Raw genomic sequence first — 12,863 nt, 5'->3', positions numbered from 1 at the left:
CTTGAGCTAGCACGTTCCATATGTTTGTCTACTCTCTGCTAAATAAAAATGGGCTGGTTGTTTTCTCTGACATAATGTCCTTTAAATTCAAAAGCTCTTCCTTTGGTATTAGAATTCTAGGGTTCAGTCGATGAGTATTTCCATTGCTATGATGAACCTAGCCACCCAGTAATGCCTTTCCCTGTGAATTCAAATTTTACCTGAGCATACCTTTTGGCAGCCAGATTCTCCTAGTCACCAGATCACATTGTGACTGTTTTGTGCACCATGCTGAGGGCATTCTCATTACCAACTACCAAAAACGGAGGATGTTCTTTCTCACTACCATCCTTTGTCTCCTCTTGTACAATAATGTCTGTAGGATCTCTCTAACTGGAACATCACCTCTATTGAGGGAAGATTTTAAATGCCTGGACTTTTGCTTTTAAGGAATCTTTATGTCAGTCAGTGGAAAACCAGCAGCAACCTCCACATTCAAGCATTAATAACTGTTACTTTAATTGTTGCAGATGTGGAGGGTGAGGAAATGTGACATTATCCATTCAGGAGAAGCAACCAATTCAGTAAGACACTACTGATATACTGATTGACATACTTGTTCTGTTTGTGGTCTTGCTGTCTGGCATGCAATCAACAAACATTTATTGAATACTTTCAACTTCCAGGAACCCTGGTGCTTTGGAATGTCATTTTTACTTGCTGCAGCTGCTTTCTGTTTTTCTGAACCACAGCTGCTGTAGCTTCAGTCCTCTAGCTGTTGTGCTATTTCTTATGCCATTGTTGATGTCCAGCCTTCCCTGGCTTCTGATATCTAGTAGACACCATCAGTTGCTGGCTATGGCCTCCTATCAGGACTAGCTTTTCTGAAACTCATAGCTTCCCTGTTTTTGACCTTCTGTTGGACTTGTGTGACTCTGGCCCTCACTGGGAGAGTGCCCTGGAAATTCCAATCTTGTGATGGGCATGACTTGCTATATTTTCTGGTCCTTATGCCCTGGCCGCTGAACTCCAGACTCTCATTTTACTGTTGATTCTCAAATTCTTAATCACTTGGCATTAAACAAAAAATAAATTTCTAGAAGTAGAAAGTAGGATAGTAGTTATCAGAGTCTAAGGAGAGTAGCAGGAGAGGAAGAAGTAGAGGTTGGTTAATAGGTATAGTGCTACAGTTAGATAGGAGCAAGAAGCTTTGGTATGCTATTGCATAGTAGAGTGACTATAGACAACATTAATTTACTGTACATTTCACACTAACTGAAAGAGGAGATTTTTAATGTGTCACCACAAAGAAATGACAAATATTTGAGGGAATAAACATGCTAATTGCCATGATCTGATCATTACAGTGTACATATGTATCAAAACATCACCTTTTACTCCATGCATTTGTACAATTACTGTGTGTCAATTAAAAATAAAACCAGACAAAAAGAAATGAGACCAATTTTTGAAAAAAGCAAATTTATTAAACTGAGGATGCAGCTCAGTGGTGATACGGTACACACAAAAAAAAGTAACCAAATTTCTTTCCTCTAGGTTAGCTCAGAAGCAATGTTGTGTTGGAAGAATGGTGGAAGTTATCTATGATGATGAAAGAAGTAATTTAGCAGGTTGAAAAGGGCCTTGTGCATGTTGTGCAGGCAGCCCTGAAGGAGGCCCTTGAGTGTCAGGCCAGTGCAGAGCACAGCCTTCATCCAAAAGAATTAACTCACTGTACAGCATACTGACTGTACAATGGTGAATAGAAGTGAATTTTCTTTAATCTAATGATAATAGTACTATAATAGTTGACACATATTCATTCATCTATTTAACAAATATTACTGAGTGCCTCTCATGTACTAGCTACCTAGTAGCTACATGTCTCTGCCCTCATAAAGTTTACATTCTAGTGGAGAGGAACAGAAAATAAACATGTAAACAAAAATACTTAATAATATAATTTTAAGTGTTATAAATAAAATTAAACAGAACAATGGGATGGAGACTAACTGATGGAGGTACTTTGAGTGTACCCAAGGAAAGGCTCTCTGAAAAAGTGACATTTGAGTTGAGATCTTAATGATGATAAGGGGATAGCCATGCAAAGATCTGGGGAAAACCCACTCCCAGACAGAGGGGATTTTAAAAACGCTTCTCATTCATGCCCCCACACAAACCCAAGAACCTATGCCTCTCAAAAACACCAGGGATTTAGCTCAGTGGCACTATGCCTGCCTTGCAAGCTCAAGGCCCTGAGTTCGATCCCCAGTACCAAACAAAACAAAACAAAACACATCTGATTACTAAGAAAAGTACATATGGTGGGCACTGTAATCCCAGCCTGTAGTAGAAATTCCAATCCTGTGATGGGGTATGACTTGCCATAACCTCAGTATTTAGGAGGATTGTAAATGTGAGTCCTACCTGGGCAACTTAAGTGACTTAGCGAGATTCTGTCTCAAAATAAAAATTTAAAAAGGCTGGGGATGTAGTTCAGTATGAAGGTCTTAGATTTATCCTCAGTATACTAAACAAACAAACAAACAAACAGGGGCTGGGGATGTAGCTCAGTGGTAGGGAGCCCTTGGTACTGAAAATAAAATGTATCCATTCTTAACATTTCTTATGTTCTGCACCTCTTGTTAGTGCTTAGGAAATAGCTGATCAGAGCCACCCATGAACTAGCCGTTGTTTGTTGCTGTGTTTTATTTAATGCAGATTCTGCATACAAGGCAAAAGAAACCCTAGACATCAAACACATATTGTTGCAAATTTACACGTTTGGGGAGTAAGGCAGGAAACAACAACTTATGGCACTGTCTAATATAGACTAACGTGGTTTCAAGAGGTCAGACAGACCTGGCTTTGAATTCCGGCTCAGTGCTTACTAGCTGGATGTCCTTTAGCAAGTCATTCAATCTCTGAACCTCTGTTCCTCATCAGTAATAATGAAGTTTTTAAGGATCACAACTGCAATGTATGTAAAAGTGCCTAATGTGTTTATATATAAGTTCTCCATAATATTTAATATAGCTCATTAATAATAATACATGTAAAGTGTTAACTTAAGAATCCTCAAGCTTCCTCCACTGAGCTCGTTTAGGCTATGTGTAGGCTAAGAGGAGGGAGATGGTAGTCCAGGCAGAGGAGTAAAGCATAGGACAGAAGTGGGAACAAACTGAGCTGGCTTTCAGTTGTGTTATGAAAAAGACCAAAATCTATGAGATCATTAATCTACCTACTACAAATCTGATGGGCCACTTACATATTACCTCATGCCTGCCCTCTTTCTTGTTCTTGTTAGGGATTAACTAATCTGTTATTTAATCTCTTTTAGGCTCTTTGAAACCCTCCAGTCACTCTTTTGGTCTGTATTTGGCCTTTTAAATCTCTATGTCACCAATGTGAAAGCCAGGCATGAGTTCACAGAGTTTGTGGGAGCAACTATGTTTGGGACATACAATGTCATCTCCCTGGTGGTGCTGCTGAACATGCTGATTGCCATGATGAACAACTCCTACCAGCTTATTGCCGTGAGTAGCTTTGCTTTATTTATTTATTTTTAATTGAACCCAGGGCCTTTACACATCCCCAGCAAACCCCTCTCCCCCCTTTTTCTGAGACAGTCTTACTACATCGCTAAATTGCCCAGGCTGGGTTTTCAGTCTCCTGCCTCAGCCTCCCAGAGTGCTGAGATTACAAGTGTGTGCCACTACAAGCAGCTTAGTAGCTTTGCTTTAAAGAAGTATTTTTTTTTTTCATTTCAGGAGGTCATCCAATGGTATGGAGCCCATTGCAAGGTCAATGAAAGTCAATTAATTTACATCAGATTTCTGAGCTGTTAAATTCATTTGCTTCTTCCAACACAATTTATCCAAACAAATTGTCTATTGCATAAGTCTACTGCAGTGATGGCGAACCTTTTAGAGCTTTCCATGATAACAAACAGCCCACTGTGGCATGAGTACCATAGGTTCACTCCCACTGGTTGAGTTTCAGTAATCTAGACTAGTGTGTGCCTGCGAATAAGACTTTCTCACTATCTGTTGAAAATGTTTTTCACTCACTGAATCCATTTTTGTGCCCCAGTAAGGAAAACTCAGGAGTTACATGTATAATTGGCTACCCAATGTGAACCTCATTTATCTCTAGGTGAATTTGGCTAATATGTTTCTTTATGTAAGGAAGCCCTGTCTCCCTCTTCACAGCAAACATCTTCCAGATTGAGAATTCCATCAACAAGGATGATCTCAGAAAGAGAGGGTTTTTCTTGGTGGTGGTGGTGGTCGTGGTGGTGGTTTTTGGCCGAGCATATATAAGTAACTGCATTCCACTGTAATATGCTCTTAAGTAGATTTCATTGCTGATTTTTAAAAACAATCATGTTACCATTTCAATCCACAGTGTTTATGACCCTAGACTACAAATGGTGAAACTAGAGGATATGGGATCAGTTCCGGCCCTACCTTGGTATTTGATGACAAAGTAAATATATAACCTTGGCTTGTGTGTGTGTATATATATATATATATATATATATATATATATATATATATATATATAATTTACCTATCATTTCTAGAAATGAAGTATTAGCATGTAGAAATGAAGCATTAGTAAAGGAGTTATCTGACATCTAGCTTAGCTGGATATCACTGAATTTGGAAATTTAGCTCCTATTAAGATGCTAGCTTACCTCCATGGGTCAGTCTGTTGCTAAAAGTGTTACAATATACAAGGCACATGATGAAAAGACCTGAGTCTTGTCTTCCTTCCTAAATGTTATTTTTCTGATTTGGTTTGCCACAATGAGTCATTTAGGTTACAGAAATGAAGCTTAAATTATTGAACAAACATACACACAGAGTCCACATTTCTAGAATATTATTTCTAATAGTAAACATCTGTACTACATTTTCACTAAGAATAATATCAAAGAAGAATGGATATATTTTGCAGCAGATTTTTATTTTTGGAAGTACTTTCTATAGTTTGGATTTGAAATGTCTCTCAAAGGCTTGTGTGTTGAAGGCTTGATCCCTAGCCCATGGTGCTACTGGGAGGTGGTGGAACATTGGTATGTAGGGCCTAGTGGGAGGAAGTTAATCATGGGGCATGTCTTTAAAGGGGACCATAGCACCCTGGCTTCTTCCTTCCTTTCTCTTTGCTTCCCAACTGTTAGGAGGTCAATAAGCTTCCTTGTCATGGGCTCCTGCTATGATGTTCTATGCCACCAAAGTCCCAAAGCAATAGGATCAAGCAACCAGGGACTGAAACCTCTGAAACCATGAGCCAAAATTATAATTATTCTCCTTCATAAGTTGATTTTTCTCAGGTATTTTGTTACAGTGAGGAAGGCTAACATCAGTGGATTTGTAGAATTTCTGTCATTGGAGAGTTTAAAAATTAGTGTATAAAATTGCCTGCTGGGATGGTTTAGATCCTACATGCTTAGGTGATAGAAAAGGGAGAAGAATATAGCAGAAAAAATATTAGGAGTTTAAAAGCCAGATACTCTAATCCTGGTTCTATCACTTATAACAAAGTAGTGTTTGTTGGATAACTTATTTTCCCTTCTTGGCCTCCATTTCTTCATCCAAAATGTGAGGGAGTTAGAATTAATTGTCTTTAATATTCTTGCCAGATCTGTGAGTCTATGTGTCTACAGATGAACAGGATAGAGTTGCAAGGTCTTTTCTAACTCTGAAATTCTATTTATATGTGATGTGTTTGAAAGGAATACAATTCAGTTGTATTCTCTCTCACTTGCTTTCTCTCTCTTTCATTCAAACCCAACTAAACCAAACCTCTGAAATGAAATGATCTATGCTTACTCCTAGACTGTTTCTAGAAAGGGACAAAGGCAGGCATGGAATCTCAGGGGTTGATTTTTCCACTCCCTATGCCTGGTATTCTATCCTCCACTCCTGCCAAAGATGGCAATATTCATACTAAGGCATTTGTAGTTTTCTCACTAGGAATTTGGCAATCGATTGCTCCTAATGGCAGCAGAAAAGACATATTTTTTTATCACCTAATGCAAGGCTGTGGTGTTTCCCACTGAGTTCAGTGACATTTCCAGGAAGGATGGAAAGAATCAACTCCAGCCATCCTGTTACTACTTACTGGTGGTAGGTTTTAATATCACCTACTGCTGCACCTGAAGAATACACCTTAGCTCCTGTCTGCAAGAAAGTAGCCTGGAGTAGATGGCCTGAATGGGGTGTATACCATCTCATACATCTGGATCTATCCAACAAGTGAATACTACTTTTTGTTTTAGGATTTCCTGGGAGTATACTATTACCACCTGGAAATGAATCAAATGAGATGCTGACATTGGGTATCTAATTGCAAAAATATCTGGATCTGCCTAAGTGGTAAAGACCAGCAAGTAGATCTACTCTCTTTGGCGTCTCTATTTTAGTAGTGAATACAAATTTTAAAAGGGCCCTGATATGGAAGAAAGACTACAGAGAGGGAACCTACTGAAAACAATTTTTCCTACTTCAAAGGAATCGCCGGCTGACCTGGTCTAGGAGAGACTCAGTTGGCAGTGTGCCTCACCATGAACCTATTCAGTGTATATACTACTTCAGAGTTCAAGAACACTGGGTAATACTAATACCTTGAAAGGGTGAGACCTTTATCAATGTTCCATGCAGGATTCAGAACCACTGGTGATGTAGATCTAGGGCTCTGTAACAATTTGTACATCTATGCTGCAGGAGGCTCTATTTCAGTGGTGTGTAAATTATATTCAAGATATGGTAAAACTGGGATCGTCCTAAGCCTGTGTTCTGTGTTCCAAGCCAGTATCAGCAGGTGATGCTGGTTTTACTGTATATCATTATTATTGTTGTTATGTGCAATTAGCAGTGGTTTAGTCCTCCCTTTATCTTTATATCTCCCTCAAGTTGTTCATCATCCTCTGTGACACTTCTTTCTTTTTTTTTTTTTTTTCCTTTGGTACCGGGGATCGAACTCAGGTCCTTGCGCTTGCGCAGCAGGTGGCGAAACCACTGAGCTAAATCCCCGGCCCCTTGTGACATTTCTTTCAACACAGCCATCTGTGAATACTATTCTTGATGTATATGCACAAGTTACATCAAGCAAAACTGCTTTTGGTGCCATTTCAATCAGATTCATTTATTACAAAATATTAGGTGGAAGAGATGGACCAGTCCCACAAAGTTCATTTACCTTAGGCCTCATTCCTCACCCCTGTCCAACCTGCAAGGGGCATCACTGTTGCCTGAGATTGAGCATCACAAAACATGGGGTCATGATGGCCTGTAATCAAACCTCATTCACTAATCAGAATCCTTGGCTTTATTGGCTGCTGTCTAGTGTCCACTCTAATGTAGACAATGAGTAAACAGCATGTGCCTTACTGAGTTACAGCTGCCGCATGGCTTGGGGACAGCCCAAATGTGGTACATAGGACTAGTTTTCTCCCTTAGGGTGGCAGCATTTGGAGGTTCAGATGATGAACGAACCCTCACTGCAGAAAATAGCCATGAAAATAAGACATTCATCCAAACAAACTTGGCACTGCAAAAAAAATAGCAGGCCAAGCAAGAGAGGGCTGTTGCACACTACTGAGGTGCCAGGGGGAACAGGTGGTCTCCCTGCACACCTCGTCATATGAGACCAGCCTCTGATTCTCATAGTTCAGAGAAAAAGGAAGCACTTCACGCACTACAGTATGATTTTTAACCCTCTAACCAGGATTGATAACCAACTGCTATACACTGACATGGCTGCCCAGTTGTTATAATATTAGAAATAGTTCCTTACCAGTTGGTAAACAGCTCCCACTCTAGGTGTTCCCCATGGGATACCCTCAGATCCCTCCAGAATCTAGAAAGCAAAGGGTAACATTTTTTCCGGTGACAGGGTTTGAATTCAGGACCTTGCACTTGCAAGGCAGGCATGGTGCCACTGAGCTAAATCCCCAGCCCTAAAGGGTAACATTTGGAATGGCAGATAGTATCCAGGACCCTGCTCCAGTACTACAGCTGGCATACTTTCTCACTGATTGGTTTCTTAAACAGTCACTATAGTAGGCAGAACTCAAAATACTCACCCCAGATTTCCCTCCCTAATCATCAGGACTATGAATATGATGAGATATCATACTTGTGATTATATTACATGTCATGGCCCTGGGGATTTTTCAGATGTATTAAGGTTACTAATCATAGGTGGGCCTAATCTAATCACATGAGTCCTTTAAAAGCACATTTTCTCCAACTGGTGGAAGAAGAGGATATTAGAGATTTCAACCACACGGAAGACTTGTTGTCCCGCTGTGGGCTTGAAGATGGAGGGAGCTATGTGGTAAGTAACGTAGGTCCCTCTAGGAGATGCTGAGTGGCCCCCAGCTAACAGCCTGCAAGACAGTGAAAATGTTGGTACTACAACTACAGAGAAATGAATTATGTAAGCGACATAAATGAACTTGGAAGCAGATTCTTCTTCAGATAAGAATTCAGCCACATTAACACCTTGATTTCAGCCTTGTGAAGGCCCATGTGACGAGCGGAGTAGAAAAAGGAAAAGAAAATAGAACATGAGGCCAGAGTGGTAAAGCGGATGAGAGACAGATCACTCAGTGCCTCATGGGAAGTTGAAGGCCTTTGGCTTCTACTCTGAGATAGATAAAGAGTGAGACACAGGAGGATTTTGAGCAGAAGAGGTACATGACCTAACTTAAATTTAATAAGATTGCTGTGTCTAATAGACTGAAGTGGGGCAGGAGCAAAGACAGAAACTAGTTAGAGACTATTGCATTGACCCAAAGAAGAGCTGGTGCTTAGACCAGGGTGGTCATGATGCTTGTGAGATGCAATCAGAATATGGATATATTTCAAAGATAGATCCAATTTTCTGATAAATCAAATGTGGGATATGAGCAAAAGACAGGAGTCAAGGACAACACTAATGTTTTTTGCCCCAAGTAACTGTAACTGTGGAGTTGCCCATTGTTGAGAGGGAAAATAGTGGGAAAGGAGCAGGCTGGGTGGGAGAGAAGGAGAACAAAGATCCAGAATTGAGTTTTAGACATGTGGAGTTGGTTATATCTATTAGACAACAGAAGGGAGATGTTGGAGTAGATAGTGGTCTACAACCTAGAAGAGAGCTCCTGACTGGAGACAAAGATCTGGGAATCATCAGCACAGGCCTGGTATTTAGACCCATGGGTCTGAATGAGAGATCATTAAGGGCGACAGATGTGCATAGAAAAAGGAAGAGATCCAAAAACAAGGCCTAGGGCAGGCCAATGTTTAGAAGTTGGAAAAATGAGGGTAGACTGCTGAAAGATTGAGAACAACTAGAAATATAGGAGAAAATGCAGGATAATGTAGTATGCTATGATACTATATGATTCCCAATAAGCAAGTGAGACCATCTGGATTTGAATTGAGGTAGTCTAACCCCAAGAGCCCCATACAGAACCACGACACCACTACGCTGTCTTATTGATCCTTACCTTGAGGACATGAGGTATCTGAGATACACTTGCACTATAAGCACCGTAAAACAACTTCTTTCTTTTCCTAATTCTAACACAGCTCTAAGTTGTCCAGTTTTCTTGTTCTACCAGTTACAGTGACAAAAAAAGTTTTGTTATAATCCTGAGGGACCAAACGGCCTATTATCTGACCTAATTTCTTCCAGGATATGACCACTGATACTATGTGTGTCTGCCTTAGCTCTCACAGGCTATTTCTTAAGAAAACAGAAGGCAATGTAAACCCTGTCCAAACCATGAAAACCACAATAGGTCTAAAGAATAGTACACCCTCTTTCCAGGTGAAGAATTTGCTCATTTCAAGCTTTAGGAATTTTCTGAGGTTGGTAGAGCCATTTCAAATTTTAATAACTGTCTCTTCCCTTTGGGATGCCCTCAGGAAATGTGAATATTGATTTATCTCAGTGTCTGCTTTTCCCTGTTGCCGAACTATTGTCTGGAATCTGATCAGTGACTGTTTGCTACATTTCACTAAGGGGAAAGCAAACATTTGGAACCACCAAGGACATTTTTAAAGTGCGCCCCTCTTCCTTGCATAACATGGAACCTGTGAACACCTGCTGATAATCCCATTTCCATCAATACCTTACATCTTCTGGTAGGTTCTGTAAAAGACAAAAGAGCTAAGTGCCATAAATGATATAAAGGAAAAGACACAGATGTTGCCATTAGGGAGTTGGAATCAAGTGTAAAGGGAAACGTCTGACATGAGTAAAATAACAATAGCACGATTACCATGAATGTATGAGTAGTGATTATAAAAACCACAGGCCCAAGAATAGTCAGACTGCCTAGATTTGAAATTTGGACTGCTACTTAGTGCAGTTTTGGATAACTTGACCTCTTTCTGCCTCTTTGATGTCTGGGTAAAATGGGAATGATAATTAGGCTTTTCATCTCCTACTTACTCAGATCCCTTTCCTGACAATTTCCTGTATCAAGGGAATTGGATTCTCTACAATCCCGTGCCTTTTAGCTTCTGGTTAGATTTGACAAACCAGAAGGTAGGAGGAAGAGAGGAGCTAGAATATTTCTTCCTTATCTGCAACCTCACCTTTTGTGATGCCTCCAACAACAGCTGTGTCTTCTCGGGGACTCAACTCCAACTGCCATCAGGCATCCTCTTTCTCCTTGGCCCTAGCTTTTGCATAGGAGTTCAAGCTTGTCTCTACTTCCTTCCAGAGAGACCTAGTCTTTTGGACTCTTCCTGTTGCTCCTCAAACTAGGAATAAGAGGAACTTCCTGTTTTTGCTAAACTCTGAGTTTGTCTCATTGCCCCCTGTTTTAGTTCTCAACTTTTCCAACATCTAAATAACAGATTTTTGTGTTAAATCTTCAAGGTCTGAAAGACCTTGAGTTCATCCTGTTTGCCTGGCTGTACCCCAACCAGTATCTGTCTGACTGGATTGTTGTGAGGTAGATATAGGAAGTATAAGTTGAACTGACCCTTGAAGGATGGGTCAAAGTTGAAAAGACAGAAAAGTAAGCGTGAGAGTTGAGCTCTCATTTTTGGCAGGGAAATAGCTTGCACACTAACAGAGATTGTTGGTGACAGTAAGAATTTTAGGGATTGGCTTCCCTCCTTTCTGCTTCCCGTCCTTAGATGCCTGTGCAACTATCTTTTCAGATGGAAACAAAGTCCTCTTTGCCCAAGCAGAGAATATGCTTAGGCAATGAGAAGAGAAATTGAGTCTCTTGAAGCTGGATGACAAGGTTCAGGGCCTACCTTTAAAAAAAATAATAAAAAGAAATGAGGTCTGTTTTTCTGGCTTCTCGCGCCTGCATTTTGGGCCCTGCTACTGCTGTTTGCCTGGCTTAGCCTAGCACCCTGGCCTACCCGTCTAACCTGGACAAGCCCCATGCATCCATCTTTATATCCAGGGTAAGAGATTCAAGCTTCTCTAAGGAATAGGGAGTTCATTAATCAGAACAAATACAAACATCTGGCATACGGCCAAGCCTTTATTAAATACCAAGCACTGAACTAAATGTTTTCTATCTATTATCATTATAGCTATTATTAATAACTATCATTTCTTGAGCATATAAATCATTTTAGTGCATATTACCTCATGAAATTCTCACAAAGATCTTATGAGGTAGGCATTAGTATATGTGAGGAAACAGAGGCACAGAGATTAAAATGTTTTGCCCAAGAGCACATTTTTTATATTTTATTAACACGTATAAATTGTACATATTAATGAGTTTGAGTGATATTTCAACACATGCAAACATGCACATGATTAGAGTGTAACAATCAAATCCAACTTACCTTTATCCATCCCCTCTACCCTTCTCAATCTGTAGCAATCACTATTCTTCATTCAAGTTGACCTTCTAGCTTCCACATATGAGAAAAAGCATGTGGTACCTGTCTTTCTGTGTTTATCTTATTTTACACAACATAATGTCCTTTACTTCCATGTATTTTGCTGCAAATGACAGGATTTCATTCTTTCAATGGCAGAGTAATATTCTACTGTCTATATACACTATATTTTCTTTATTCATTCATCCACTGATGGGTGTCCAAGTCAATTCTGTATCTCAGCTATTGTGAATAGTGCTGCAATAAACATGGGAGTACAATCATCTCTTTGGTGTGCTGACTTCATTTCCTTTGGCTATATACCCAAGAAGTGGGTTAGCTGGCAGTTCTAGTTTGATTTTTTTGAGGAATCTCCATACTGTTCTCTATAAGGGCTGTACTAATCTTCATTCCCACCCATGGTGTATGATAATTCTTTTTTCTCCATATCTTTGCCAGAATTTGTTACTTTTTGTTTTGTTTCTTTGATAATGGCCAAGGACACATTCTTAATAAGGTCTTCCTGGCCCAAAGTACAACAATACCATATCCCTCCTTTCCTGCTTGCATATCATGTCCTCAATTTCTGATGCACACACTGTACTCAACTCCCATCCGACTGCAGACTTCCTGGCTTCATCCTTTTCCTTTAGCAACTGGTTCACTAACTGCCCCGTGGGCTCTAATCAAAGGGATCCTCTGTGGAACCTTTCCCTTGGTTCTGGAGACTAAGTGCCTTATTTCCTAAACTGAGATACCCTATTGCCATCCCCCACCTACCAGCCCTCTTTTTCTCCTTTATTGTGTCTACCAGACTCGAAGCATCCAGTCTCTCCTCAACTCTGTCCCTAACAGTGTCCGAGCCTCTCCAAATGAAGACAGGCACCCTACTGAAGACTACCACAGCTACAGAGGGTAAACAGTCAACTACCCAGCTCATGTGCATGAAAAGAACTCCTCATCCAACTTGCACGTTCTGCCTCGGAACATCTCATCCCTTTTCTTTCCTAAACAACTCTTTCATGCCCAAAG

The 12,863-nt window shown here is 40.2% G+C and overlaps 1 protein-coding gene across 4 annotated transcripts in view; it reads left to right on the top strand.

Moving 5' to 3' along the window:
• The window catches only part of Trpc5 (transient receptor potential cation channel subfamily C member 5), a 320,316-nt gene that overhangs the window by 275,680 nt on the left and 31,773 nt on the right, over positions 1 to 12,863 (top strand). For all 4 annotated transcript variants that reach the window (XM_021241600.2, XM_004861420.3, XM_004861421.3 and 1 more), the window contains one exon: positions 3,320 to 3,515. In XM_021241600.2, the coding sequence (XP_021097259.1) occupies positions 3,320 to 3,515 (196 nt within the window). The remainder of the gene's footprint in view (positions 1 to 3,319; positions 3,516 to 12,863) is intronic.

The sequence above is a fragment of the Heterocephalus glaber genome, unplaced genomic scaffold (assembly GCF_053883595.1).
Source record: "Heterocephalus glaber isolate CG9 unplaced genomic scaffold, H.glaber_assembly_v1.0 deba00001613, whole genome shotgun sequence".
NCBI lineage: Eukaryota > Metazoa > Chordata > Mammalia > Rodentia > Bathyergidae > Heterocephalus > Heterocephalus glaber.
The sequence above is the reverse complement of the archived record's forward strand: the minus strand, read 5'-3'. Positions and strand labels throughout refer to the sequence as shown.